Here is a 24,729-nt window from a genome sequence, read left to right on the forward strand (position 1 = left end):
GCATTTATCTTCATTGTTGAAGGCATTACGCATGCATATATGCAGCAACACTCTAATCAGAAAGAAACACCAGACTCTAATTTTGGCCCACCCAAGGGTTCATTCATGCCGCCGCGCACAGAAAATTCAAGCCATAGAAGTCGTGTGTTGTGGACCCAAGAAGTGAGATCCCAGCACGCGCGACCCACTAGTTAGAAATCCACTGCCAAACGCGGTTCGTGGTGCGAGGTTAGTATACTAATACTAACCTCGCAATACGTGTGAGTGATTTTGGCCAGGAATCAGGGTAATCACTGCTGAAAATTTGTCTGGCTTCATGACATCGGCATCATGGTGATATAATTCTGTGTATAATAAAAACTTAAACATTCCTCTGAAACAGCAGATTTTCAGCCATGGTCCATACCAGTGCTCCTAAATAATTTAATCGCCTGCCTGAGTCCTGAACAGTTTTAGAAATCTGAAGAAAAAATCTGCTGGAATTGTGCAAAAACATTATTTCTAAAATAAAGACTTTTTAATTTTAATAGTATACGCCAAAATGCATGATTCTAAACTTATATCAGATCTGTATATGTCATCTGACCTGAATGCATCGTCAGAACAAGTAGAGTTTCCAAACATGCTTACCTTGACTTTTGACTGGATCAAACAGCGTAACCTGCAACATGCATCGGGAGCAAGTGAATGGGACCGTGCAGCTTGGAGTTTTTCAATAGTTAGTAGAGCAACACAACGAAGACTGTCGAGTGGACAAAATCGATCTTTCCAGTTCACAATTCAATAAAAACCGGGCAAAATAACACAGTTCTGGTTCCCTTATAGTCTGAAGTTGTCGAAAACAGAATTCGGATATCACAATACATGAAGAAAACGGTAAATTCGAAGAAAAATAGAGACCAGGAAGGTGAATCAGCTATCAGTGTACTGCTGGCTTGCACAGAGCTAGAGAGCGGCTGAGTGAGTCGATCATCATGTGACGTCATTATTCTCGACTGTATTTGATAGCGTTATTGTCTGTCTGGGGGCGGCTGGGGGGCTGAGAAGGGTCTCTAATAATTTCATTTCTTGCATTTCCACGACATCAATAAGACTTTTTAGTGACATATTTGTGTATAAAAATACAAGACCTTTCCATTCATATATAATTTGTCTATAATCATCACTTTCGTGAATTTTCTTTGGATGTATACTTTAACGATAAATCTCCACCCTACATATCAGAGCTCTTATCTCAGCATAGACCAACACGCAGTCTCAGATCAGCAGATCAAGCATTGCTGACAGAATCTCTCAGCCACACAACTTGGGGTGACAGAGCCTTCTACATCTCTGGACCAAAGCTGTGGAATAGCCTTCCCCAATTTATCAGGAGAGCAGAGACCCAATCAACTTTTGAGTCTTACCTGAAGACTTTTCTGTTCCCCACTCCAACATTATTGCAAGAATAACTCAATTGTAGCATTACTAGGACAGTACTTGAACTGAATGATGATCCTAAGCACTGTTTGAAGACAATGAAATTTGTGAGATATTTCCTATTTTTGAGCAAGCGCCATGAGCGCCCAGCTGAGGCGGATACCGGCGCTATACAAGAACCCATCATCATTATCATCATCAAAAAGCAAGCTTTACAACTACAGATTTGAAAAATTTCCCAAGCAATAAAAAAATGCCTAAATATATATCTTATCAATCAGAAATCACTTTAAAAGGGATTTGTTCAACTTAATTACTATAAAACACACAACTACTTCACGCAGATGGTAATCTCATGGTGAAAATATCCGTTTGCACCTAAATACACATTTTGACCTATAAGTGCCCCTTCTAGCTTTGCCCCCCCCCCAAAAAAAAAAAAAAAAAAACGTTCCACCGCCCCTGATTTAGGGGGTCGCTTTCTCGAATGGTCGGGTAGGCTGTACACGATTGCCCGAGCCGACGCGATAATCCCATGGTATGGCACAAGCCATAAAAACACACTCTTTACATATCGTAAATTATTGTGTATGATTGTGTTAATGGGACAATATGACAAGTGAGGGTATATATCTTACATGTAATTATGTATAAATTTTGGATGTGTAGATTGTACAGAACTACTGCATTGGCCCGACCTACAGGACACGACCTCGTTCTATATCAGAATCCCTAATCGCCAATATACACAGTCTTAAACAACGAATTCACAGTGCTAAAGGTTACTTAATATTTAGCTTTCTTCGGGAGGGTGTGAGTAGAAAACTTGTAAGACAACTTTTTTTATGGAGTACCTGTTTCCGACACTCGTTTCAACTCGTGTGAAATAAAACGAGTTTAAAGATGTTGCTCTGTAGTATTACAGGAGATCGGATAGTTCCACTTAATGAATTCCTGGTCCCCTTTGTCCAGTTTCAAGCCCAAGTAGAAACCAATGGCGGTAAAGAGAAGGGTGGGGGTAATCTCTCTGGGGTTGTCCGCGTTGATCTCGTGCAGGTACTTGTTGATGGCCCGCCAGTAACTTTTGTATGCATACCTCTGATTCTTGGCGATTTCGTACTTCAGCCGCTTCCAAACGTGCTCCAGGTTCAGCCCACCTATTGCTATGCATGGGACCACGAAGAACATGACCTTCTGCGCGCTGACGAGAATGTTGAGAGATCTTATGAGATCGGGAGTGCGATGGGGGTCATGAACATCCATGTTGCTGTAGATGAGATAGTTCCAGGTGAGGTGAGCGGTCAGTCCCCAAGTGGCGACGACCATGGTGAATGCCATCCACCACCGGATCAAACGACGCAGAATGTGGTAATGCTCGTAGAAGCTCAGTATCCGTCTGCGTACCCCGTCTATATTCTTCGCGGAGGCCTGGTCGCGCGCGAATTTGGAAATCTGACGCACCTCGCATTGAAACGAAACGCGCTCGATGTGGATGAGATAGCAAAAACAGCCGTAAAAGATGTACCCGACAAGAGCGCTCCAGTGAGAGACTTCTTTGTAGACTGCCAAGCGACTGTGACAGTTAGATCCGATCCGGTAATCGTTGGCCAACCTGAGCGTAGCATTCGTAATCGGCCATGCGAGGAAGCAGACGAGACGAAACCAGGACAGACCTTTGGCGCCAAAACGTGAGCCAGTCAAAATCTTTACGCGCCTCGACAAGAATCCACGAAAGAGCGGAGAACCTTGCCTGTAACGCGTTCCCATGGTGATGAAGCCAATCCGGGAGAAGAGGCATGCGAATGGAATGACCATTACCTGAAAGAGGTAAGTGGAGTAAGACACAAGGTGAAGGATGTCGCTTTTCTTTCCCCAGAAGTTTCTGAAGTAAGTCTGGAAATCATACGTCAACAGAGCGCACGACAAAAGAAGATAAAGGACAGCGATGACGTCAGAGATCAGACGACCTGAAATATAATTATATACAAATTGAGAGGATTTACAATTGGATAATATTTGTGAATTGCCTTCAAAGGCGGCAATGATAATGAGATGCCTATGTAGAAGGAAATGGTCCTGCCCCTTCCCCATATCAAGATTCCATCAATATAGTCATTTCCAACATGCAATGTATGCCCGTGTATAGTAGTAGTACATCATGTCTTTATTAAGGATCAAGCATAACAAGATCCAGGCCCGGCAACCTATCAGGTTGGCCGGCAGGTTAAAATTACATTATTACATGATACATAAATCACAGTATATTATACATTACAATCATAATACATTATTATACTACTGTTCGATACAGTAATATACCCCTTAATTATGCGGCTGATAGCAGCATAATTTGTTCGTAAAATCGGAGGAGGACCAGAGTTATCCGCATTATTTTGATGCTGCAAGTATCCGCATAATAGCAGCATCGGGACAATATTTTGAGTTTATGAACGTATTTCCAAATAATGCGGATAATTGCCATGGTGCGGTCACAAGGTCACCCTTTTCCAACACAACCGCATCGGAGGGGGCGTGTCCAGTTGTCATGACGATTATCCGCCTTTTTCAGGACGGGCGCTCGTAAAAATAATGCGGATAATTTTCGGAGTTTGTGAACGCAATTTTTATTGAATTATCCGCATTACTATTAGGCGGCTAATTGGAGGATAGGTTTATGAAAGATTGATAAAATCCCAACAGAAGATGACCAACACCAATCAACCCAAAGTGTGCCCCCCTTTTTTAAAGTGAAAAGTGAAGACCTTTTTTTTTTTTCCTTGTCAAACTTTTTCGTGGACGAAATGATGCCCTTCATTTTTTATTAAAAACCTTTTAATCAACCTGTTAATTTCATAACCAATCATTATAATTGTGTTAGCGAAATAGGAAGAAAAAATATGTCTACTTTATTCTTATATGTATTGTCTTCAAAGTACGATTTTACCCAAAGCAGAGCCATTTTGATTATTTTAGTGTCTCTGCTGATTCAAAAAGTTTCATGTAGCGCCATCTTCCATCTCAATGATCAATTAGTATTCTGCTGGTTTCATGGGCATAAAACATTTACCATAGACTAGTGTGTTAAAATGGCACTTTAAAAAATATCATTTAAAAATAATAATGTTTACTACCGGTGGACAGGATATATATCTGGCAATCCATATCTGACCAGGTAAGGGTCCCTCGACCGGCTTATTTTTAAAATAGATCGGCATTTATAAAGGCATCTCCTGAGGGATCAAATTCATCACTAGTCATGAAGCAGTAAAATAGCCCTTATCCTTTCTCCATGCAGTCAAAATATAGTTCCAAAGTTGGTGATATTTCTTCTCAATTAGGGAAAAGGAAGTTCAGTAATTACCAAAAATAGAATCAGTGTTAGATGGACGATCATATTCATACACTTTGTAAATCAGCCATTTCAAAAAAAAAGAAAAGAGAATAGGTTGGCTCGAATGAATATCTGTATACCTTCCCGTTGTTAATAGCCCCGTGTGACTTGCTCATGATGAAAGTAAATCCATTGAGAAGTGAGTACGTAAAGAATGACAAACACATTCATGAAAGATTGGTTTATAATTACCATTAAGAAGCAATTAATTTTTTATTTTCACATGATCATGGTATTGATGATTATACACCGTGTCGTATTTCATGATCATGATAACACAATTTTGTGTGGCATTCATGGTTTCAGAATTTCTCAAATGGGCTGTGTATATTACCGAGGCCATTGGCCGAGGTTAAAATATATAGTCCACGGTTATGACTGCACAGCTTGAAGTATGCTCTATCATGTCTATGTTATACAAGATGATTAGAAAAATATCAAAAGCCTTTAAAAAACATGGTTTAGATTGAAGCATCCACTACAGTCATAATTAATATGTTTACAGCAAAATCATTATTACGTCACAAATTTATAGTATAGAAAAGTATGCAATGCAACATGCCCCATGTTGGGCCACATCATGGAGGCCCCCGTGGCCCCAAAGAGGTAGGTGGCATTTCGAAGGAGCGCAAAAACGTAAAAGAAAGAGAAAATGGAGATGATAAAGGATTTTCTCCTGGATTTCGCAGCTTCACCCCCCCCCCCTCATTTAGAAGTGAAATTAATGCATCAAAGCTTGTCTTTGTACTGTCTTTACAGGTTTCAAAGAGCACAAATCTTTTAAAGCTCGGTCGCTTTGCTCGATCTTATACGGTCCCACGTTGAATCGTAATTATATGCAACTTATTTTAATAGGGACCATCGGGGTCCAGAGATTGCAGTACTTTAAGAGTTTAAAATCAATGTGAAAAACAAATTTGACATCAAAGGACGGCGATTTGAAAGGGTTGAGACGTCGCAAAAATGAAATGTGACAAGTCCCATTTGAAGGCGAGCACAGTATTTAAACTAGTTTATTTAAACTTTAGAAACTTTAATTAAACTTGTTAAAGGGCTTTTTTTTGGGGGGGGGTAAAGATTGATCGCTCACATGTTTCCAATCAAAATCGCACAATTTCTCGCCCATCATACTCTTGAAACTTTTTTTTTAAAGATAAAATCTAGGATTATGCGAGATGAATATTTCCAGATTATGCGAGTCGGGTATAGAAATGGACAGAGCTATTGAAATTAAACATGTTATAAGTAATAAATTGGGGTAGATTATCGATATACTTGATCATATTGATTGTTAACTGAATAGTGTATTTGAAATGATCATTAATTTGTACAATCCCCTCCATTCAACACGAATTTGAAATCTTAAGTTGATTTTATTGTCTTGTTTTCAGACATAACGTAACGATTTAAAATGATACGTACGTTTTCTCTTGTTGACCATGTCGATTTTATTTTCGTTCTCGTCGAAAAGAACGCCGTCTGACGATTTTTCCAAATGGATTCCGTCATCGTCATCATGGTCATCACCCGGGAGCATGGTGACGACCGTATGCTTGCAATGGACGTTCAGGTTGGCCTTCGAAGGCGACATCGGTGAGGGGCTCCACAGCCCGAGCAGCCCGAGGGTGAATTGGAGAACGGCTGGTAAAGATTGGTACGACCCATTCACGCGTTCTTTCCCGTTCCGTTGACGGTCGTGGCTTGGGCTGGACGATGGGGAGGACGAAATACTCGACATGCTCGAGCTGTCCGATGAATAGGTGTCCCGCAAGGGGGTATGCTCGTCTAAGTGGTGGGCCATATCATGTATTCTATGCATGGTGAAATCGATGTCGGAAAGTTTAGATCTGAACTAGAGAATGGTGTCAACGCGATTTTGTCTTGTATACTCTTTCGAATATTCCTCAATTCTGGGTTTGAATAATCAGATCAACGTATGTAATTGAACTGCATGCTTTGTGCAGGACTTGAAACCAAGAGTAGGATAACTTTTAGGGTGTCGCTTACTAACACAATTTATCGTTGACTCGTTCTATAATATATATATATATATATATATGCAAAATCTCACGACAAAGTCATCTTGACTAAGATTGTCTTGGATGGCACAGAGCTCGGCAGATCGTATTAATAACGAAAATGAAAACTTGTCTCCAATGACTAGAAATTTACCTTGTTTCTATTTCCCTCTCTCTCCCTCTCCCTCCCTTCCTGTCTCTCTCTCCTTCAACTCCTCTCTCTCTCACTTCCTCTCTACCTTTTAGGAAGGACTTGAGAGAAAAGATCATTTATGATCACACACAATGTAGCAAATCAATTATTCATCAGTTGGCCTTAATATTGCGCAAGTGACCACATTTTCTTTTACTTTCGATCTTGTGCTATTAATGAAAGTGAGCTTTGTCACAACTGACCTTAACAGGTTGCTAATTTGAGAATTGAATAGAATGATCTAATATTTCAGAAATCCCAAACTAAGTTTATGCAACTTTCACGATACAATTTGCTTTATTAGATTAATACTAAAGTCAAATATTCATCAATATATATAGACAATTCATGATGGTATATGATCTGCCTGTCGATTCCTGATAAAATGCCCATTACATTTCACTGCAAACTGTACGGAATCTAGATTATCCTTTGCTCCAGAAGAAGAAGAAGAAGAAGAAGAAGGAGAAGAAGAAGAAGAAGAAGAGTAGGAAGAAGAAGAAAAGAAGGAGAAGAGGAAGAAGAAGAAAAGAAGGAGAAGAGGAAGAAAAAAAGAAGGAGAAGGAGGAGAAGAAGAACAAAGCAGAATTAGGAAAAGAAGAAAAAGAAGAGGAAGGAGAAGAAGAAGAGGAAGTAGAAAAAGAAAGAGAAAAAGAAGAGGAGTGAGAAGAAGGCGAAAAGGAAGAAGAAGAAAAAGAAAAAGAAGAAAAAGAAGAAAAGAAGAAGAAAAAAAGGAGGAGAAAATGAGGAAGAAGAAAAAAAAATAAGAGAACATGAGAAGGAAGATATTTTTCAGCCATTTTTGTTTTGTTTATTTATACATGTAAAGGTATATATGCTGTATCTTAAGGGAGACACGAATTCAGAGCTAATGTACAGATGTATATCTGCACAATTTTGAAACATACTGAATAATGCCAGATTGTCCGCCGTTATTTTGACACTGCAAACTGTACCGAATCTATATCCTTTACTCCAGAAGAAAAAAAAGAAGAAGAAGAGGAAGAAAAGAAGGAGAAGAAGAAAAAGAATAGGAAGGAGAAGAAGAAGAAGAGGAAGAAGAAGAAGAAAAAAGAAGAGGAAAGAGAAGAAGAAGAACAGGAAGAAGAGGGGAAGAAGAAGAAGAAGGAAAAAATGAGGCAGAAGAAGAAAAAAAATAAGAGAAGGAAGATATTTTTCGCAATTTTTGTTTTGTTTATTTATACTTGTAAAGGTATTAACTGTATCTTATGGGAGACAGATATATACAGTTATAGCTGCACAATTTTGAAACATACTGAATGAAGTGGGGGTTGGTTATAAGATGAAATGGTAATAAGCCAATCTCCACTTACCGACTTTATGCGTGTAGAGACATCCGACAGACAATCCTCCAATATATTCAAAGTGCTCCAATCATTGCACGATCCCAATATTTGTATGTATACGTGCATATTATACACAAAATCACACAGATATTATCACAAAAACTAACTTGGCTAGCACAAGCGGTATTTTGGATTTTTCTCTTAGTGGAATGACGGAGAAATAAAAGGGTAGTACGAAAACTTGTTGAATATGAAGTAGAAGATACAATGGATGAATTTGCTCTAAGTGAGACGATGGAAGTCCACAAAAGTATTAAGTAATTTGACGACGTTCTCAAAACACGTGTTTACTAAAGACGAAAACTTTGAGAAGTGTGTCAGAAAAGAAAGTAGTAGTTTTCATCCCAAATGTGATGTAGGATGTAAACAAAGAGAGAGGGGAGAGAGAGGTACCAATTCAGAGAATTTATAGTGAGTCACAGGTGAGCATGGTGAGTGCTGTGTGAGGGTCATTATTGACGACATGTTGGCATGTTTATTGCTAAGGACTCCTAAGTACTGCACTGTTGGAAAGACATTCGCCCGAGTGATCCTGAACAGACTGCATTTGCTTGCAGCCCGTGTGTACCCAGAATCACAGTGTGGATTTCGGGCTGGAAGATCAACCATTGACATGGTATTCTCCATTCGCCAACTGCAGGAGAAAAGCCGTGAGCAGAGACAGCCATTGTACATTGCGTTCATCGACCTGACCAAGGCCTTTGACCTAGTCAGCAGAAAGGTTATCTTCAATTTGCTACAGAAGATAGGATGCCCTCCCACACTGCTTCAGCTTATTGTATCATTCCATGATGATATGCATGGCACCATCCAGTATGACGGCTCTACTTCTGCCCCATTCCCAATCAAGAATGGAGTCAAGCAGGGATGTGTGCTTGCCCCTATGCTCTTTGGGATCTTCTTTTCTGTGCTGCTTTCACACGCCTTCAGATCATCTAAGGACGGTGTGTACCTACACACAAGAAGCGATGGAAAACTACTCAATCTTGCACGACTTCAGGCTGAGACGAAAGTGAGGAAAATCCTGATTAGAGACATGCTGTTTGCTGATGATGTCGCTCTGTCATCCCAATCCGAGGAAGGCCCTCAGAGACTGATTGACTGCTTTTCAGAAGCTTGTGAAGACTTTTGCCTCACCATCAGCCTCAGGAAAACAAACATCATGGGCCAGGATGTACGCAGTGTTCCAGATATCTCCATTGGAAACTACACCCTTCAAGTGGTTGAAAACTTCACCTATCTCGGCTCCATGATTTCCAGCAAACTCTCCCTTGATCCCGAGCTCAACGTACGCATTGGCAAAGCAGCAACTATGATAATGTCTAGACTCTCAAAGCGGCCCTGGGAGAAAACTTCACTTACCACCAACACAAAAATGAAGATCTATCAGGCCTGTGTGCTCAGCACTCTCCTGTATGGCAGTGAGTCATGGACCTTGTATGCACGCCAGGAGCGTCGTCTGAACGTCCTCCATCTCCGCTGTCTGAGACGAATCATGAACATCAAATGGCAGGACCACATCCCAAACAAGGATGTCCTCAAGAACTTCGGAGGAATGACAACCATCTATGCTTATCTAACACAACGACGACTGAGATGGCTTGGGCATGTCACTAGAATGGACGACGGCCGTATTCCGAAAGACATATTGTACGGAGAGCTAGCGACCGGGACCAGGGCTGTTGGAAGACCTGTCCTCCGCTTCAAGGATGTGTGCAAGAGGGATATGAAGACCAGTGAAATCAACACTACAAACTGGGAAGCCCTAGCTGCAGATCGCCCCAAATGGAGACATGCTGTGAAGATGGGCATCCAAAGGAGCGAACAGAGAAGAGTAGAACAATGGGATGAGAAAAGACAACTAAGACGACAGTTAGCCATGGCTCCAACAGCTCAGCCACAAGTGACATTTGTATGCAGCAACTGCACCAAGACCTGCCTCTCAAGGATTGGACTATCTAGTCATCGCAGGAGCTGCACTTTATGAATTAGGAACTAAAAGAAACTACCAGCGCAAACTCTATTATCTCTCGAGACAGACAGATGCCAATGGGGGGAAGTAACTGGTATCCAAGGGTAATGTTCTCTCGAAGATGATGAGCAATAGACAGATAGAAGGCAAAGTTGAGAAATTATGTAGGATGAAATTTGGAAAATACTACATGAATAATGCCAGATTGTTCGCCATTATTTTGACACCTGAATTATTTGAACCTTTGAAAACGACAGTTTTACAATTTTTTAATTATATACTATAAATAGTTTTTAATTTATACATTCTATTCATTATTCAATATTGCTTACTATATTTTGAATCAAATTGCCAAACTGAAATCAGAAGCAATGCGAAACAGAAACAGTGGCAAGTTATCGAAAGCATTAACAGCATGAACAGTGAGCAGATTTATTCAATTGATAAGTCATATTTCATAATAAATAATGTACTTTATTAAATCAGCTGGTTAGGGTAACAACTAATTGCGGTTTTTTGTTTCATCCAACAATTATGTACTACTAATTAATTAACCTTGACTGCAACCATGCAGCATGATCCTGCTTTCGACCTGGAATGCATTTTAATTGGGCTATTAGATCGTTTTCTTTTTTTTTGGACAGCAATATTTCGAAGACTTCGTTAGAATGGCCATGATTGCCAACATTCTCCAAATAATACACAACGATGTATAGTTTTGTACAATTAAGCACACAACTGAAGCAAGAGCAGTAAGTTCATATTCATATACGGTATACGTGTTTATTCATGATAATCTGCCAATGCCTATCACTTGCCCTTCCACCATGGAGGTAAAAAGAATGGAGTGACAACGATATGCAAATAGCTTCCAATTTCTAAAGAAGTACAAAAGAAACACACAGGTGCAATGTAACCTTTGGTGGCGATCTGTGATGCCGCCAATTTCATGGAAAAACTGAAAAATGATTTGTTGCTAAAAAAGATGACTGGGAAATTTCCATTTTTATTTGAGCACAAACATAGATATTGAACACAAACATGGATATTAAACACATGACGAAATATGTATCAAAGGCGTATTGTGTCCTGATATTGGGCGAAATATTGAATGATAACAGTTTCAAAATGTGATAAAACCGAATAATTTGACATTTTTTCAATCAACATTTTACAAAATCCCACACACTATACAAATGTTATGATTAGTTTGATGGATTGTATCACTTTGTGATGCTATGTGTCAGAACTGCGGCCAAATGCGGCCAGTCGAGTGATTTCAAATCAGATTTCAAGAAATATTGCAACATTCATTTTTGTTGTCCCCTGTAAAAGTGAGCAATGTGTCTGCTCATATTATCCGACCAGAAGCAGCGTAAAGTAATTATCATTACAAAAGCATTTTCCTTATTTTTAATTCGCCTGTAAGTCTGTAGTTAGGCAGGAATCTTTGTCTACAATCTGCAAGATATATGCAATGAAACACATGTCTAACATATTTTAGCATTGCGGCATCAAAGTGGCTATAAACATGATAAAGGGAAAGTATTGGATGGTTCTTCATGTCTCAAAACTCCTTGCCTCCACCCAACACTCATTTTCACAAGTGCTTGCTTCGCCTTTTCCTTCAACCTCTTGATTAATTTTCAGATAATGCATTATATACTTTCGTATCTATAATGTACTTCAGTTTGTTAAAGGTCAAGTCCACGCTAGAAAAAAATGTAGATTTGAATCAATAGAGAAAAATCAGACAAGCATCATGCTGAAAATTTTATCAAAATCAGGTGTAAAATAAGATAGTTATGACATTTTAAAGTTTCGCTTATTTTTCACCAAATAGTTTTATGCACAATTTAGTCACATGCAAATGAGAGAATCGATGATATCCCTCACTCACTATTTGTTTTGTTTTTTATTGTTTGAATTATACAATATTTTAATTTTTACATGCAGATTTGAAAAGGCTTGACTGAACAATGGTAATTCCATATGTTCGGGGAAAAATAAAACTTTGTTTCACAGGACAATGAGGAGAAAGTAAGAATATTTCATATAATAAAATACAAAGAAATAGTGAGTAAGTGATGTCATCAGTTCCCTCATTTGCATTCCGACCGGGATGTGCAAATAACTATTTTTCTGAAATCAAGCGAAATTTAGAAATGTCATAACTTTCTTATTTTTCATCCGATTTTGATGAGTTTTCAGTGTTAAGCTAGTTGGATTTTTTTCTTTTCATTCAAATCAACTTTTGTTTGGGTGGACTTGTCCTTTAATGAAGTTTATTAATATTGTATTGTATTGTATGTGTGTAGTTTTAAGTAGTTTGAAACCCGGAAGCGACCTTGTACAAGTTCTTTAACCTCTGTTGTCTTTCACGAGACAGGAATTTTTTTCATAACTTGTCTGAATAAAAACAATTTAATTCAACACTGAGTGCTTATGTAATTCTAAAATTGGCAGGTATTTTTTTTTTTTTTGGGGGGGGGCTGGGGTGTATTTTGGCAAGTGGTTGTAGGGCTAGCACTCCTTTTCGTCGTATGCTTTTATTGGCAATCTACTTTTAACCACCCTTTTCCGTCCGGCAGTAATAAAACAAATCATAAAATATCCTCATTAGCCGACATGATCTGGGGCCCGTTTCATAAAGACCTGTATATTATATGGAATCCTTGATTGTAATTGGCTGCTTAGTAATGTTACCATGGTAGTTACAATAATTGTTCATTTAAAATAGTTGTAAGTCTTTATGAAATGGACCCCAGTTTATAGATCTTCCGTTGAAAGTGGTGTCGCCTCGGGTGTCTCGCCCACCGGCTCGCCCACTGTTTGTAGTCTCGCCCGAACCATGGACCTATCGTAGGTCTATGCCTAAACGAAGTTCTGCAGAGACCTTCTAAACACTTTTCCTGTTGGTCTGTTAATCTGTTTAAAAAAAAATTAAATTTGATTTTATCAAAGGTTGTCTAGGGGTAAAAGGTCAAATGATAAGAGGTCATATCCTTCCCTTTTTCAAGTTTTTGTTCAACTTGCTCTCATTTCTTTGAATCTGCATCAATTGTGTTTTTACTTGGTTCAAATTATTTTTGGTTGATACCACATGGGTGTTCTTGAGGATGACAAGGTCAAGGTCATCTAGGGGGTCATAAGACCATATTGCATATTTTATTGAACGCAAAATCAGGCGAGACTCGTGGTTCGTGAACCACCTTGTTATTCTTGCGATCATTCGGAATTCGTGAAGTTTGTCGATCAGTGAGACCCTTCAGGCTTGAACGGTGCAGTCTAGCGCCATCTATATTCTTGCGAAATCTTGTTTATAGAGGAAAAAGAAAATTCTTACTAGTATAGTAGTTGACGAGGTAATTACTTTTTTTTACACAGAAGTTGGGCAATGAGGAGAAGAATATTCCTGTCAACTTATTTTGTCATTTAGTAAGTTCCACGACGTAGAAATAAAGAGGAAAGAAGGGGGACTTGCACTTGAAAAGAAAGAAGAAAAAAAACTACGATATGATTTTCTGAATAAATAAAATTCTATTACGAAATTTGATTTTCATTTTAAAAAGGTAAAAACTTCCTCCTTGCTTGTTTTGTTTGCTCTCAGTGTTTTTTTTTATGAGAAATATTTTCCCGAACGCCATTTTAGGCACATTACACCACTGATTAGCCTTATCATCACCATTAGCCTCAGCAGGGGCAGATCCAGATTCACCAGAAATACTGGGGGAGACATTTCCAAAAATATACAATCTACACGGGAAGAACTTTGCTCGCATTACATTTGTGGACAAGCAAGGCAAAGCCCGCTCAGTCATTATCGTTATGACCAACATACTCACGAACCTCACTATTCTCATCATCCTCATATCCCACCCTCGCCACAAGATCAAAGGCAAATTATGAGGCCATGTACCGCACACCTTACAATGATTTGGTCTGCTACCCAATTTGGAATAAAACGTAGTAGAATTTGATGCTAATAATTATTGAAACATGGAATATCTTACTGTATAATGTTGTAGATCATCGTACGAATACTGATGTTCAAATCTGTGATTATGCTATCATCCTTATCAGAATCAAAGCGAATTTAATATCTAGTCCTGATGACGTCATACCAATCGTACGATTGGCTACGATTTGAAACTAATTTGGCTTGCAGTCATCCAAAAAAGAAAATATATTAATGTTCTTTGAGTTAATCATTTTGGACCTAAAATAAAAAAGTTACTTTTCATTCACAATTTCAGAAAAAGAGCAAAATGCGATTTGTTCCAAAATCGAATCGAGGGCCAGTCTTATGGTGTGCGGTGGCTTTAAAACATATTGGCATCTTCTCAATCACCATCATTGCCACCATGATTTATCAAATTCACCATTGTCATCACTACCACCATCAGGGCGATTCCATACGTGTTGTACGGTACATTTTGACAACAATTTCTAGTTTCCTAGCCGAATGCTTGAGCAATAAAATATTCTTTTTTGTCAATGATAAAGCTATAGTGGGTAGTCATGTGAAAAACTAATAACCAACACAAAAAAATGTTTATGGGTAAATTATTGGTGAAAATGTGTGTCGTACGGGGCGCAGAAATGTCCCGTACGACACGCAAAGCTCTAATTCACGTATGGGCAACATGTTTTTGTTGGTTGTCAGTTTCTTGCATGTCTCCCCAGTAGTACTGTAATATTACCACAAAGCAAATTGAAGTTCTTCGTTCATTTGGACAGTAGGTTGTAAAATGTTGTGAAAATTTCTGATTTTTCTGCATGGAATCACCCATCACCATGATCACCACCATTGTTGCACAATTTTAATTGCCACTCAATGATGTCCCAAAGTCATCAGAAAGAAGACGGCATAAAACAGATTTGATTTGTATTGGTTTTAATTCATGCTGCTTCATTCCGCAAGACACTTTCTTGACTTTCGACATGAATTGCTCCGAGTTTCATCAAAACTGCTGTCAAATCTCGCTCAGTCACATTGAATGTGATATTGTGCAGTGGGTCTCAAAGCGGCCTACTCTATCTCCACATTGTCCTTTTCTGCCATGGCTTTTGTTAAGCCTTGAACACGTCCGAAGGTGACTTTGGTCTTTTCTTCATCAGAATTGGCTTTTATAATGTCCATTGTCCACCTAAGGTACAAGAAGATGTTCCTTTGCTCAATCTACTGCACCATCTTCTTCTGCCATTCCTTGAATCGTGCCTGCGCAATATATGCGAAATTATCCTTCACCACAATGTATCAGTGTACGAGGGATTATGTCTGTTCAATGGTCCATCTCACCGACAAGAAGATTTTCCTCGATCAGGTGCAACATCATCTTCTTCCGCCAGACCTTCAACGAGCCTGCCTAAGGTGACTTTGGGGAGAGCTGGTTTCCTTCACCAGGATTTCAAGAAATAATGGTGGCTATAACGTGGTCCATCCAACTCCCACTTCCCTGGTCCATCTCAACTTAAACCTCCGGCAATTTATTTTCTTGATCAATCAACTGCATCATCTTCTTCCGTAATACACTGAAAGCCTATCTTGGGCGATTGGCTTATTGACTTTTCCTTGGATGCAGATTATCTATCATTACTTGGCTAGCGAGTCAGAAAGTCCGCCTTTCAAAGAAGATAGTGTTCTTGACAACAAGAGTGTCAAAGAACTATCCGGTCTATCATACCGGAAGCCCTCCTCTGCAACGAAGGTCGTTTGAAGGGAATCCCACATCTTCTTCATTTTCCTTTTCCATTCCGTTCTGGGAAGGTGTCGCAGGCCAGAAAGAAGAGATATCATGGTGGATAGCTGACTGCAATCTAGTATAGCCTGGTTGTGCAAGAAATTCTTACTTGCTCAATCTACTGCATCATCTTCTTCTTCCAAGCCTTGAACTGGGCTCTCCTAAGAAGACTGTGTTCTGCACAGGTCTCCTTCACCAGGATGTAGTGAAAGCTGTCAATGGCTCTCTCTGTCATAGTGGCTGTCATCAGGTCGAACTCTTCCTCAGCCTTCCTCAGAGACGCCAACCGTTTCTTATTCCTCTTTGCATTGTCCTTAAAACAAACCAGCAAGAAACAAAAACAAATATTATTCCAATTATCCGTTTATACCAAAGACACGGTAGTGTCTTTGCTTACACCGATATCTTCAGGATATCACTTGGTGAGAGAAAAAACTTCTTAAAGTATTCTAGCATTAAATGTTTTGAAATATGTACGTAGGCCTATTTGCTTTTTCGTAAGCACTAACATGAATTTAAAACGAATTATGACGTACATGTATCTCTGTTGTAATGTATCCAACTCAATTAAAACAAAAAACAATTCTCCAAAATCTGGACCCGCTCCACTTACATTCATTGCAAGAACTTTGTTGGCCACCCATACATCGTCAGTTTCTTTGATGACGTCATGCTCGCTCCACCCATCTTTAGCAATGAGTGACGTCACTTTGCTGAGAGTCTTGAGTTGTTGGTTCTGCTCCTCGTTATCGCTGAAATCGATCTCAAAAGCCATGCCTTCCTTAGCGTGACGTGTGCAGCTCACGGTTGTGATTGGTGAACTCGGGAGAGACATCTCTGAAACCTCTGCAGAAGGAGCAAGAGATTGGTCTGCTGTGATCTCGAAAGCCACGCCCCCACGGCTGACTTTGACGTCTGTCACATCTGTGATATGGTCAAAGTTATTCGCAACTTCAAAAGCCACACCCCCAGGGCGTGCTTTGATTTGAGTGATGTGAGCCGAGTTATCTTCGTCTTCGCCATGATCTGCAGAGAAAAGCAAAGAAGAACATAAAGCGTGTTTAATATTATTATTCGTAAATCGAGATTTAAATAAGGAAAGTTAAAAGTAAGCATCAATTTCTAGATCCATGGGCTTAAATATCCCTACTTCAGATATTTTTTTTTGTATTTCACTATCCGTTAATATTGTACCATAATCTTAATCATCCCAGGCTATCCTACTTCCCTTTGTGATTAATTCCTATTGTGTTACTTCTCTTTATAGAGAGACGACCTACCAATGACGAGGATGTCACTACTCTTCTTGATCTTTCCTGGTGGGTATGACATTGATGGTTGTTTTTGCTTGACGACGTTGTCATTGAAGTCAGAATCGCTATCATCAAGAATAGTACTGGCCAAGAATCGTTCTATGAAAACAGGAAATCAAAATGGGAAATGTTTAGAAGATAGGCCAGTGAATTGTAAATTATAAAAAAAACAAAGAAATTTAAAGAAGAATCTTCAAAAAGTAAGACAATTTGACAAGAACTTATTGGATTAAAGATTCTTCAAATTAAAAGGCGCTGCCTTTTTGTAATTATAATCCTACCGTTCTTACGAATATTTTCTAAATTACATATTCATGACATACCATAAGCCAGGAATTCTTGAGGGTTGACATTTTCGTCTCTGGGATATGATGTCGAAGGCTGGTTGATGACTTCATCAATGTCGCAGAAATTGGTTGGTGCCACCTGTTGATGAGTATGATTCATGAATATAGCACTTGATTATGCTTATGTGTGTATTCTTCATACAAGCTGTTAAGGGACGCACCATTAGATATCCAGGGGGGCTGGATTTTTTATAAACTTGACTTGCTATATGAGCAACAACAAAAAAAATGACTCACCATCAGAGTAAAAATAAAACTTGGTCCACTGACAAATCATCTGAAAGGGGGATAAAAAGCTTGTCTCAATGGAATAAGGACTTTACTCAAAGAAGAAAGGAAAAAAAATTGCATCAACCCAAAGTTCCAGCCCCCCTTGCAAATTTGTCAGCCACTGGGTTGCGAGACAATCAGAAAGTATACCATGAGTAATTCTTTCAATCCCCTTCCATCCGCCCCCTCTCTCTCTCTTATGTTTTCTCCATCCACTGTGACAGTAACCAAGGTCAATAATTAATAGTCATACCATTCTTGTTTTTTCAACCTTTTTTTCCAATCAGCTTCGTAAAAAGTTCATTTTAATAAAGTCATTAGTACTTTTAGCGCTTGCAGCATTCGAATTTACTTTAAAAATTATACTAAACATTGTAGACGGTCGGCCCCTAATGTTTTTCTTACCCCCCCCCCTTCTAAAATTTGAGTGTTTCTTACTTTATTTCTCCGGCAGAACACCTTTTTCAATGCCTTCAACAATGATCTCCCATTACGTTTTTGACGCCGAGTTTGTGAAGTTTCCACCACCAAACCCATCGGCAGAGGACATACTTTTGAATTTGTACATCCCATGATGAAGATTTGGAAAATACCGAAGATTTGTAAAGAATTATCAGAGAAACCGCTGAATGCAAGTTCACTCGGATAAGATTATTACAATAATCACTGTGATAAAATAGAGGCGTTCCCAGGGTGACTACTGTGACGCGCTTCGAGTTTCATGTATGTGACGTCACATTTGATGCTCTTCGCGTTTCATGAGATTGTCAAGCGCATGCGTATTGTAGAAAGAGGCTATAGCTTTCCCTATATTCCTTTCATATGACTAAAAATTAGTGATCCATTGTAATTTAGGAAGTTGTTAGCAGAACAATGTCATTTGAATTATAGCGTACGATCGCCCACCCAGTCCCACAGACTTTGAAGTTCTCATGACACCATTCTCCGTAGTTACCCACCTTTTAAAACAAAGATTACACTATAGGTGATAGTGCCTTTGTTAGTGCTGTGCACACCCACACTCTCCCATTTTTAATAAGCAGTGATTTATCTATTACCTTCTTCAAAAATAAACTGAAACCTACCATTTTCAAGAGAGTATCAATAAATAAGTCACTTTTTGTTATATAATTTGTAGAGATATAGGCTTCCCTTTTCCAGTAATTAGAACTTAATCGAACTTTCGTGTATTTATCTTAACTATTTTACCTTTTATTATTGTAATGCGCGGTTGAGTATTTACAAATAAATGTACAATTATTAGTACGATACTCTCTATCAACACGTCTGATGGAAAAAAGGTTGGCAGTCTTGGTATACCAAAGTCCACCATAACAACAAATTGGTGAACCATTTTTTATTGAAAAATTAATGAAAATCGGATGTGAGATGAGGAAAGTTTTCTAATTAAGCTTTGCTTAATTATTTTCATATAATGTGATGGTATCACCCACTTATATATTGTGTACTTCATTGTAATTAACATTAAAGGGGAATTAAACCTTCGGAACAGGTGAGCTTGTGTGGAACCAGAAAAATCAAAGAATATAGGATAAAATAGGATAAAAAAAGTTTGAGAAAAATCAGACAAAATTTAATGAGACAAAAGTTATAGCATTTGAACCGATTTGGCGGTGGGTGATGCAACTGACATTGTTGTAATGTCACATGTGATCAACTCTCCCCTTAATGGACTATAAATTACTCCAAAAATGTCTTTTTTTGCTCTTTCTCATGGTTACACAAACTCTTCATCTGTAATGTATAGTACATGCCCTCTTATAAGAAAGAATAAGTAATCTACTGATAGATGTGATAAAAGAGGGATTATTTGAAATATATACAAAAGTAATGGCAAAGTTGTTCACATTGTGACATCACGCATCTCGTTGCAATGGGAGGATCTACATTACAATAAAATAATGATATGAACTACAAAAATAATGCTCATTATTTTTCTTATTATCTATTCAATTTTTCTCAAACTTTCCTTGATCTGTGTCTTTGATTTGTCTGTTTTTGAACAGGCTATCTTGTTCCATATGTTTCATTTTTCCTTTAAATAGGCCCCTATTTCAATTTTTCTGGATCTGATAGAGATGCTTTCTATTTACTCGCGATATAAAATCATTGTTTATTTTTAAAATTGTCCATCTATATGACAAATGAATTCAAGATTTACATTATTATTTTGAGAAAAGTGATGAATATTTATATTCAAAATATAAGAGAATAAAGCACCCAAAGATAAGCTCGGTCGCTTTGCTCCCTAGTTTTCATGTTCAAAATTTGTTATGTGTCTTGCCTCCCCAGAAGAAAAAAAATTCATTCTGTAAAAGAGACCCTGAAACATTTGTACATATATTTTGTGATTGTCCGGCGGTTAACATTGTATGGGATGATCTTTTATCTATAATAAACCAAAAACAACATTCGAATATTATCCTTTCCCCCTTTGTAAAGATTTTTGGTATTCAAGGTGATAATTTTCTAACATTCATTTTCCTTGCTTTCAAATACTATGTTCACTTTTGTAAATTTAATAACAAAAACCCCAATATTGTGGAATTCAAAGCTCGTATCAAAGGTATTAAGGATATTGAATATGTTTTGGCGAAGAAAAATGGTGAATTACCTGTACATTTTAAAAAGTGGAGATTTGATGTCTAATTTGTTTTATCTATCTGTCTTGACAAGTATATAGCTACATGTACGTAAGTGCTGCTCTGTTTAATCATGTAAATAGCTTGTTGATTTGTTTGATTTGTACTGTGATTTATTTTTTTATCAATAAAGATTGAAAGAAAAAAAAATGCGTTCGGCTGCTACGGCCATGTATCAGGGAGTGCATATTCGGTTGGGGCGAGGCACTTTTTTCTCATTGACCATAATATACAGAAACGTGAAAAATGACGATCAAATAGTTATTTTATGTATATGCCCCCCCCCCCACTAGCACATTCGTTCCAGGGCTCCCTTATGTATTGTACTTGTTATTTATTTTCTTTTCATCGTTCTTTCCTTTCAAAATATGATGATGACAAAAAGGAACAGTGAGAAATAGAAAATTATAGATAAAGATTTAAAATTCTTCTCCTTCTTCAGGTTACATTATATATCTGCCTAATTCAGGGTTGAAGATTCTTGCAGATGGTAATTGTGACATTATTGTGACTAGGGGCGGATCCAGGATTTTTTAAAAGGGGGGGACACATTTTCCCGAGGAAAAAAAAAGAGAAAGGTCTTCACTTTCGAAAGGGGGGAGGGAGGGGTGGGCACACTTCTGTTTTAACGGCATTTTTACATTACACATTTTAATTGTGCCTCTCAAAAGGGGGGCATATGGGCCGGCTGTGCCCCCCCCCCCCTGGATCCGCCAGTGATTGTGACATTATGACACTAGACAAAATTGCAAATTCAATGAGCAAATTTTCTCGTACCGGTAAACATTGTATCCGCTCATATATACGACCACATAGTACGACGTGCTCGTAGCTAGCTGCGCTAGCTTGATGCGCGCGCGTTCGTATTGCGCAATTTTCACATGTCCTCTGCATTTCGACGAAGGTGATCCAACGATCCGTCTCTCAAGCCTAAAATAACTCATTTCCAAAGATCATATCACATTATTCTGGAATATTTCGACGGAGAAAAATCTTAGGATACTCTAGAATATGGCTACTGTCTTGAGAGTCAGACGAAAGCGTTCCAGTGATCCAAGTGAAGCTCTCATCTTTTCTTGTAAGAAGGCCCGTACTTCTGGAGATGGCAGCGGGAAAGGGAGTGCCACTGCTGCCGGAGCTGCGGGCGGTGGGGCAGACATCAAGACGGTGTTCAAGTTCGCTGGAACTGTTGATAAAAAGGTAAGAAACTTACTGAAGTCTTATATTAATGAGTGCTGGGCCAAATTTTACAATTTGATTACATCACTATGTAATATGTGAAATCTAGATACAAAGTCTGATGCATTATTTGTGCCCTCTAACGTTAATTATTCCAACTAAAGTTAGCATTGCCAGGCATTAGACAGCTGGCAAGTGGCAGCCGTCTGTTTCAAGGAGTTATCATTAGGGGGTTAACAAATAACAATGCAAAATCCCCCCAACTGGGCTCATCGATATTTGTCTTTATTTCATAAAAATATTTAAAAAGAACTACCAAATTAACGATTATTATTCCATTTTGGCCTGAAATGCACCAAAACGGGGAAAAATAAACTTAAAAGAGGGAAAAAACAGTGACTTACTTCGGCTGTTGCGCAACTTCCCTTTTCCTGTTTTAATACATAAACATATGGCCATTGAGTCCCTGTACAGATCGAGCTAGAACTTCGGTCTCTGTATTTGGTGAGTGGAGCCAACAGAGTTCAGCAGCAGGAATATCAAATCTTTTCATTTCGATTTCGATTTTTGGTGACGATGGCATGATTGAGGAGGAGGTCATTCACAGACGCTCGCAATTTCTAGTTCAGTGCACATTTCCAATAGGGTAATCCCAAGCCTGTAACACTTCAATTGCACAGAAGCTAAATCCAAGGTTTATTTTTCTGTCAAGTAAAATTTAGAAACGCTATCCTGTAAGAAAAATGAATTCACGGAAAATATGAAAACTATGAAATAATATAGGCTATATTATTTCATAGTTTTCATATTTTTCATGAATTCGTTTTCGTTGAAATTTTCAATGTATTGGTATGTTTATTTTATTTATTTTTCTGTTTGTTTCCAAACCAACTGGCAACTCACTAACTACTAAGAGTAGATCTATGGCAAAATAATGCAGACAGATACATGTAGGAGCGAGCATTTAAATATAGGATTTAGAAAATATTGCAAGGTCTTGTTTTTTGCATTAAAATGAAACGTATATCAGTTTGTAGATTTTGACTTGCAGATGCAGAGTAATTTTCAGTTTTCTTTTGAATTGAAAGAAATGGACACCTCATAGATTTACATAGATACATGTACACATAGGCATTTGCCATAGTTTAGTGTGCACAACTTTTTGTTGGGATGGCTTGACTTTGATTTAAAGGAGAATTAAAGAGAGGAAACCTCTGAAAGCGGTTGAATTCATGTAAAAGAGAAAAATCAAAGTTCAACAGATCAATGAGTTTGAGAAAATTTAAATGAATGATAAGAAAGTTAATGAGCACATTTAATAAATTGAGATTACTAATGCTTGTAGATCATCCTTTTAGCAATGCAGATGAGATCTGTGATGTCTGTAGAAAATAATTTTATTTTTAGAGGCTGTATTTTTTGCCTAATTGGGTGGTGGCTGAATTTGGGGGGCTATTTCCTTAATAATTTCAAGGCTTCTTTTTTCCCAGTGAGCCATTATGCTATAGGCCTACATGGTAAAGCATTATTCTCGTGTTTGGAGAATCAATATTTATTTTCCTAATGTTCTTGAATACCGATGGGGCAGACATTGGGGCACTGTTCAAGATGGTCAGCCCAAAGCATTTCGTTTTCCAAACGTAGGGTAGGGGCAATATTTGCTGTCATGAGGGCGAAACCGCCCATCGCTCTCATTCATACAAGTCATAGTTAATTGGAAGACGTGAAATGGTGTGAAGATTTTCATAGAACTTTTTTTTTTTTAATGTGAATTTGATGAAACCATTGGTGTATAAACGGGCCTCAATGTACCGGTACACATATATGATATTGTTGCTCTCTCCTTGTTCTGTTAACTTTCATGTTGGCTACATGCACAGGTTGTCTTTTCTTGTCTTGTATTGTTTTGACTGGGGCTGAGTTGGCATATATTCAGGCTAGATGTACAAAAATGTGCATGTACACGTACTCCACCAACTTTGTTGAATTTGTAGCTCACTGGGCTGTGGATGACTTTTGTGTCCAGGAGCAGTGTGTCATCCTTCAGTCAATAGAACTCCTGAGTTGTGTAAGGGAAGAGGCTGAATATGTGGTATGGGCATCGCTTTTCAAGAAATGATGCTGAAGCTTGATGCTGTTCCCTCTAGTCTGTACTCTTGTCTGAAGTCACTAGGGTCGATGGCAACTAGGCCTTGTTACGATGTCAAACATTTTGCAGAGTCTGCTATTTTTTTTTTGTCTAACTCAATTCCCAATTTACAGACCTCAGACCTGTAGCATTAGTTTCATACTGCTGGTTCGCCTGTGTAGCCCTCATTAAAAGAATTGGAGGTCATTTCATTTGCTTCTATTTTGAATATAATTTGAGCCTAAGAGGGAAATCATCAGAACCAAATAGCATTCTTTAGTGAAGAAAGAAAGATAGGACTCTTGACAAAAACACGTTGATCATGTTTTACAATGTATTTTGTTTAATCTGTAGTGTGTTTATTTGAATATTTTGTCTCCTCTTATGTCTGAGAGTGATGACCTTGCTTGTTGTTTTGGACAATCTTTCATGCTGACATTCTAAACCAATTGATTTTCACTTTGATGGGCACTGGGCAGACGAGGCTGACTCCCCTTTATACTTTGCTTGAGTGCCTTGCAATAATAGCCTACTGCTTGCAGTGTCATCTAGAATGCACAACTTGTACCTTTTAACTCGCCCTCAAATAGTACGGATCAGATAAGTGCTGACCCGGAAATAAAGATTATGTTCTTTATTTCCTCTATTAACTCTTATTTTCTTTGTTTTAGAAGTTCAGCAAGGGAATAGTGTGGAAGAGAATCATCGTAATTCTGCTAGTGATA

General features: G+C 38.4%; 3 protein-coding genes across 3 annotated transcripts in view; 1 reads left to right on the forward strand and 2 right to left on the reverse strand.

The window, feature by feature from the left end:
• Window positions 1-2,316: 2,316 nt before the first annotated feature.
• On the reverse strand, window positions 2,317-4,836 carry LOC129278837 (uncharacterized). Its single transcript, XM_064095666.1, has one exon. The coding sequence runs from the start codon at window positions 3,508-3,510 to the stop codon at window positions 2,317-2,319; it is 1,194 nt and encodes a 397-aa protein (XP_063951736.1). The 5' UTR covers window positions 3,511-4,836.
• An 11,357-nt stretch (window positions 4,837-16,193) lies between these two features.
• Window positions 16,194-17,436, reverse strand: LOC129278817 (uncharacterized). Its single transcript, XM_064094945.1, has 3 exons — window positions 17,385-17,436; window positions 16,718-17,118; window positions 16,194-16,417 (listed from the first exon to the last, which is right to left on the reverse strand). The coding sequence occupies exons 1-3, from the start codon at window positions 17,434-17,436 to the stop codon at window positions 16,223-16,225; spliced, it is 648 nt and encodes a 215-aa protein (XP_063951015.1). The 3' UTR covers window positions 16,194-16,222.
• Window positions 17,437-21,708: 4,272 nt separating this feature from the next.
• Window positions 21,709-24,729, forward strand: part of LOC129278806 (uncharacterized) — a 53,573-nt gene continuing 50,552 nt past the window's right edge. The window contains exon 1 of the mRNA XM_064095667.1: window positions 21,709-21,897. Within this exon, the coding sequence (XP_063951737.1) occupies window positions 21,709-21,897 (189 nt within the window). The remainder of the gene's footprint in view (window positions 21,898-24,729) is intronic.

Source organism: Lytechinus pictus, chromosome 2, assembly GCF_037042905.1.
Source record: "Lytechinus pictus isolate F3 Inbred chromosome 2, Lp3.0, whole genome shotgun sequence".
NCBI classification, from domain to species: domain Eukaryota; kingdom Metazoa; phylum Echinodermata; class Echinoidea; order Temnopleuroida; family Toxopneustidae; genus Lytechinus; species Lytechinus pictus.